This window comes from Abramis brama (genome assembly GCF_963993115.1).
Source record: "Abramis brama genome assembly, chromosome: 13".
In the NCBI taxonomy this organism is placed as follows: domain Eukaryota; kingdom Metazoa; phylum Chordata; class Actinopteri; order Cypriniformes; family Leuciscidae; genus Abramis; species Abramis brama.
In genome coordinates this window covers 19,374,282-19,380,070 of record NC_139975.1, presented here as the reverse complement: position 1 = coordinate 19,380,070, position 5,789 = coordinate 19,374,282, and the positions used below count along the sequence as shown (strand labels likewise).

Below are 5,789 nucleotides of genomic sequence, written 5' to 3'. Positions count from 1 at the left end.
TGTGTGCATTATTGTATAATTTCATATATTCAGTACCATTCAAAAGTTTGGGGTCAATAAGATTATTTCTTTAAAGAATTAACACTTTTATTCAGCAAGGATGCATTAAATTGATCAAAAGTGACAGTAAAATATATTTACAGTGTTACAAATGATTTCTAATAGATGCTGTTCTTTTGAACTTTCTATTTTTGTTGTAATTTTTTTTTTTTTTCATGGTTTCCACAGAAATATTAAGTGGTTTTCAAACTGTTTTAACATTGATAATAATAATAATAATAAATGGTTCTTGAGCAGCAAATCAGTATCTTAGAATGATTTCTCTAGAAGGATTTTTGTCTTGTTTTCCAGTGCAAATATCTAAAAAGATTAATTTACTTGAGAAGCAAAATGATATTAAATAAAATGTCTTATTTTCTGTGAAATTGATCAAAATGAAGTATGATTAAAAGGAAAAAATATCTGCCAATGGGCTCAGAAAAATCAACTTAATTTTAAGCTTAATTCAAAACCCACTGACATATTTGCTTTTGTTTTAATTGTAAACTCAGTTATTTTATTTATTTTTCTTCATTTCTCAGAAATCAAGAATATATATCTTCATTTTGATTCTCCAAAGTTTTTTGGATTTAAGAATGTTTAGATATTTGTACTGGAAAACAAGACAAAATACTGAGGAAGAACGTCGTTTTTTTGCAGTATGTGCAACATTTAATGCCATGACTTTATGAATTAAAGACTTTGCTCTTAAGGCCCAAATGAAGACATTTGCATACCAGCATACCCTGTAAGTAGCTGGAATCATTTTTTCTCTTTCAACACCTGCACCTCTCATCTCATTTATAGACCTGATTGTCTATTATGGTGTCACTGTTTGCATCATTACTATTAGTATTGCAATGCCTGATTCATTGCAGGGCTTAATGTTACAGCATCACTATGAGGCTGATAAAAACTTAGCACTCGGTACTTTGCCATTATGATACCAAAATAGACCATTCTGTTGTGATGGGGAAATGAGCAAGCTGAGAAGCAAGCAAATAACAGTAGAAATGGTGGACATAAATGTTTTTATCATTCATCATTTTAAAAATATCCTTCTGAAAATGATTCCAATGATATTGTTTCTCTGTGCCTGCCGTTATAGTTGTGGTGTGGACTGTGGTGTGGTATAATTTTTTATAATCAAAACTATTTTTAGAACTATATATTTATCGTTATAGTCCTTAGTGTGAACGGGCCTTAAGTATTTGATTTATGATGTCAAAGTAAAACTACAGCAGTAGAAATACTCTAAAGTTGTACTAATAACACAAGTATTATCTCACAAAAGGTAATATGGTCTTTATCAGTGTTTAAATCAATGTCACATAAGCTATTAATACCAGAAGAGACTAAATAGTGTTGGGATAAGTGGGTTGCCATTGCAGGTACTTAGCAGGTCTCCTCTAACAAAAAAAAAGGGGCTTAGTAAAGGATTAGTATAATTACAGGCTTAAACTGGACTGTTTCTGGACCAACTGCCCATTCTTTACTTGCATGGAAAACAATGCATAACCAGGTTGATTTACCACAACCACATATGTCCTTGAATGCTCCAGATCCAAGCATAAAATTCATTATAGCATGACAAAAGCGTTTTGGCCGGTTAGCAGGTCTTGACATTGCAAAACAATCTTGAACATGCTTAATCGTATTATCTCTTTTAGTTTCATACACATTCAGGATAAACCAGACTTATAAAATTAAGGGGCAAAAATAAGTGGTTTTAATCCAAGTTACAAATTCATCAATAAAATTTTAGAATTTATTAAGGTAAAAATAAGGAGTTGTGTCTCAACATGAAATAAATCAGAAAACATTGCCCTCCCCCAATCCCCCTCCCCCAATCCCCCTCCCCCTCCAAAATGTTTACCATTCATTCCCACTGAGTGTTCACAGTATTGTTAGAATCGCTATTATTCTACATCTATTGTGGCCCTGCTCAGACATGTTTTAATAGTTTCAATCACTCTCAGTATTATTTAAATAAGTTCAAATTTGAATTTCAGCAATCACAGCTACTGCTTCTGAACACAAAAACAATTTATGGTCCACAATATCGACCTCAATTAAGAAGGGTACAGGGAAGAACCTGTTGCAGTTGGGGGTTCAGTTTAGCCAAAAAACATGGCAAACCAACATTGTACGTTGTAGGATTCGTGCCCTGTGCGCGGCAGCCAACCGGAGGGCTACAGCCGTAACCTACAGACTTAATTAAGACTCCCAAGCAATAACAAGTATTTACAAACATATCAGCTGGAAAAGGAGTTGGCACAGTCCATTGACAAATAGTAACCACAAGAGATGCGTGTTTGTACAGCATATTCACATATACATAAAGACAGGAAAATATGCTTATTTTCCCTTCCAACCGAGGAGCTAAAAAATAAATTTAAGAAAGAAAAACGAAATGAAACCGGACAAGGCAGCCCACAGAAGGCCAGTCTCAATGAAAGTTTTCCAGTTTGCGTAACCGCAGGGGATTGGAGGGCAAGGCCTGGGGGCTTGGAGTGGAGGGCTCCTGCTCCGGAGCGCAGAAGAGTACTCTGCCTCGGTGATTGAACAGGTAGAACGACGGGTGATTTCTCAATGTGTCAAATGTCCTGTTAGAGCAAACAATAAAGAGACATAAGTGAGCTCGGTGCAAGTTTCATTAGTAACAGCCTATTTCTGATGTAGCCAGGCATTACTCTATGAGCTTACTTGTTTTTGAGCTCTGAAGAAGCATCCATGTCTTTGAACTCGCCTGAGATGTGCACTATGCCATAACACGTGATCACAAACGACAGCAAAGTCTGTAACACTATCTGAAAACACAACACAAGAGAAGCTGTATTGAGGGAAACAAATGCATGCGATTCAATATGATCAATGTCTGGTGTTTGATTGCAACTTACATCTATAGGTAATGTTTCGTTCTCTTTTTCTGTCAGTCGCATGTAGGATCGGTCTAGAAAAAGAAAAATCTTTTTAGGATGTATGAGAGGTATTAAGACATTCCCTCTAAACAAAGGGGTACAACAAGTAATTTTGCAGAGTTACAGAGTCCGAAGTAGCACAATACCACCATTCTTGCACATTAAAAGTTCTTATATTTAAGTTTACAACTGGATTTTTTTTTTGCAAAGGGCACATTTGCATGTTCGTTCAAGTTTATAATTCTCTATGCTTGGCATATAATGCAAAGAAGAAGAAAATAAGTATCTAGCGCTAACTGTTTCCACAAATCGGTTCTTCCGAACAGTAAAAAATAATAATAATTTTTTTATCATCCTGTGGTCTCTAACATCCCAGTCACATTAAGTGCCCTTATTATGCTTTTTTAAATATTACTTTCATGCAGTAGTTTAAGGTCTGGTTTCACAGACAGGGCTTAGATTAAGCCAGGATTAGGCCATAGTTTAATTAGGATATTTAAGTAGCTTTTATAAACTTAAACATTACTGATGTGCATATTGAGACAAAACAATGACACTGCCATATTTTAAGATATGTCAGTACAAGTTGCTTTCAGTTAAAACAGCTCAAACATATATTAGTCTGGGACTAAGCTTAAGTCTTGTCTGTGAAACCGGGTATAAAATATCCACAAATTTTTAAAGATCAAAGTGCACAACAAACAAGGTTATTGTCTCCTAAAAGAAAGGATAAATTCTGAACTGCCGAAACCAGTCGTCAGCATTTCAGTCTCACTTCCGCAACTTATCTACGTAGGTTAGTAAAAAATTTGCATAAAGCCAGTAGGGGTGTGCACGAATAGTCAAATATTCAATTTTTCGAAAAATAAGAATACTATTCGAATTGGTACATGTTACTTTGCTGGCCATAAATGCAGTGAAATTAGCACGCAAACTAAAACTCAGTTATAACTAGTGGCAGTTTAAGCGACACAATTTCCAGCTAATAACGGAAAACTTAATATGCGTTTTGGACGTTCATTTACACGACAACAGAAAATGCAAACTTTTGAAAACGGTACCGTTATCATCTCCTTGTAAACTACAAAAACGCGAATCTGTGAAAACGGTGACAGCATGCGTATTATGCATTTAGTCTAGGTGCATAGTGTTTCTTTACAAAGTGACATCGCCAACTACTGGCCTGGCATGAATAATACCATGCTTTAGTCATTTTCAAGGATCCGTGTGAATGGGGATCATTTTGACAACGTTGTCATCTGTGTAAAGAAGTTTGTACTTACTTTGATCAAAATAATTTTACTAAATGACCTTACAAAATGGAGTTACTTTTGGATGGAGTTTCAGACACAAACAGGTACGGTTTTAAAACGGTTTAATTGGAAATCAATATATCTTATCTCCATAATTATTTATGTGGCGAAATACTGTGTAATAAGTGGTATGACTGTAAACTGTGTAATAAGTGGTAAGACTGTATACCGTAAGTTATCTCTTAAATGTCCGTCTAGTTTGAACTTGCCGCTCTGCAACTGCTCTCCACGGAAGCTTTGCGTTTAGAGACCTAATGAAATATTTCAACTCAGATCAATATTTCGTGTCAATATTAATATTCAATATTCAATATACGTCCATATTATTTACTTATGTGGCATATATACACACACATACATGTGTGTTTAATTAAGATATCTTTCCATATATGGTGATTGGATTTAACTTATTGTGTTTAGAAGTGATAATATCGGTTTGTTATTTGAAGAGGTTTAATAAAGGTTTTTATTTAATTATTTTTTAAATAAAGGTTTATTCGTCTATTGTCGGCTCACGAGTCGGAGATGCTAGAATGAGACGGTTCTCGGTTCAATGAGTCGAAAGCTGTCGGAACAATTCAGTTGAACATGTTATAGAATCGCTCAATGTGAATCGTGAACGAATTCAATGAAAAGATCCGACTCAAACGAGAGATTCTGACATCACTGATGCAGAAATAGCAGGTGAAATGCCATTATTTGGAAAGGAAACAAATTCTGGTTGCGAGTTATTTTTCATTTACTTCGTGAAGGTTAATCAAAACATTGCCTTTAGGGAAGGTCTGAATAATGTAAGTTTACATAGTAAAGATGACTAACGTTACTTCTGAAATACCAATCATACTGCGTTATATAAACACCCCGATAAAACTCAACACGCACCGCACAAACACTGATCTTGCACAAGTCTCAGTCAGACTGCAGGATAAGTAATTTATGGTAGAAAATAACTTCTTCCCGTGTATTGTGCTATTATAAATGTTGGCTGTCAAAACCTAGTGAGCTGCCGACCAAGACAGCATTTTTGGACATAATATACGTGTTCCCACACTCTCTAAAATGCTCTCTACACAGGAATCTCTGTCGGGTTTGAGTCCTGCTGAAGCTGTCATGCACACTGAGCTCTGCAGAGAGGCCGCACTCACCGCCGGACCACAATCAGCTAACGTTACCGCTTACTGAAAACAACTACATGTCTGTCCAATTCACTCTCGTTTCTGGAAGAACAATACTTACGCTGTGCCGCTGAAAAAGCTGCGTGTGCCAAGGCGAAAAGGCCCACACCAACAACACCTTTCCAAAAGGACGAAGCCATTTTAACTCGAGAACAACCGATCGAGCCAATGCTGTGCGCGTGAAGCACTCCTCAATGAGCGCTGCGTCATCACCGCCGCACTTCCGGTTGCCCTCTGCCACTTTAAACGTGCATTTAAAGAGACATACGTAGCGAATGTAGGCGAACAGAACAAAATAATTACAGAATTAACTATGTACAATATAAAAGCACAAACTCTAA

General features: G+C 36.1%; 1 protein-coding gene across 1 annotated transcript; it reads right to left on the bottom strand.

The window, feature by feature from the left end:
• Positions 1-1,169: 1,169 nt before the first annotated feature.
• On the bottom strand, positions 1,170-5,666 carry mmgt1 (membrane magnesium transporter 1). The gene is made up of 4 exons (XM_084134112.1): positions 5,510-5,666; positions 2,940-2,992; positions 2,746-2,849; positions 1,170-2,645 (listed from the first exon to the last, which is right to left on the bottom strand). Exons 1-4 carry the CDS (start codon positions 5,586-5,588, stop codon positions 2,489-2,491), a joined length of 393 nt encoding a protein of 130 aa, XP_083990238.1. The 5' UTR covers positions 5,589-5,666; the 3' UTR covers positions 1,170-2,488.
• Positions 5,667-5,789: the final 123 nt, after the last annotated feature.

Excerpts from the sequence above, each read along its gene's own strand:
- mmgt1 (XM_084134112.1), bottom strand. The coding sequence starts at position 5,588 with ATGGCTTCGTCCTTTTGGAAAGGTGTTGTTGGTGTGGGCCTTTTCGCC. Across the intron at positions 2,850-2,939 it reads ACGAAACATTACCTATAGAT|ATAGTGTTACAGACTTTGCT; the intron begins GTAAGTTGCAAT and ends TTGTGTTTTCAG. Across the intron at positions 2,646-2,745 it reads TCTTCAGAGCTCAAAAACAA|GACATTTGACACATTGAGAA; the intron begins GTAAGCTCATAG and ends TTGCTCTAACAG.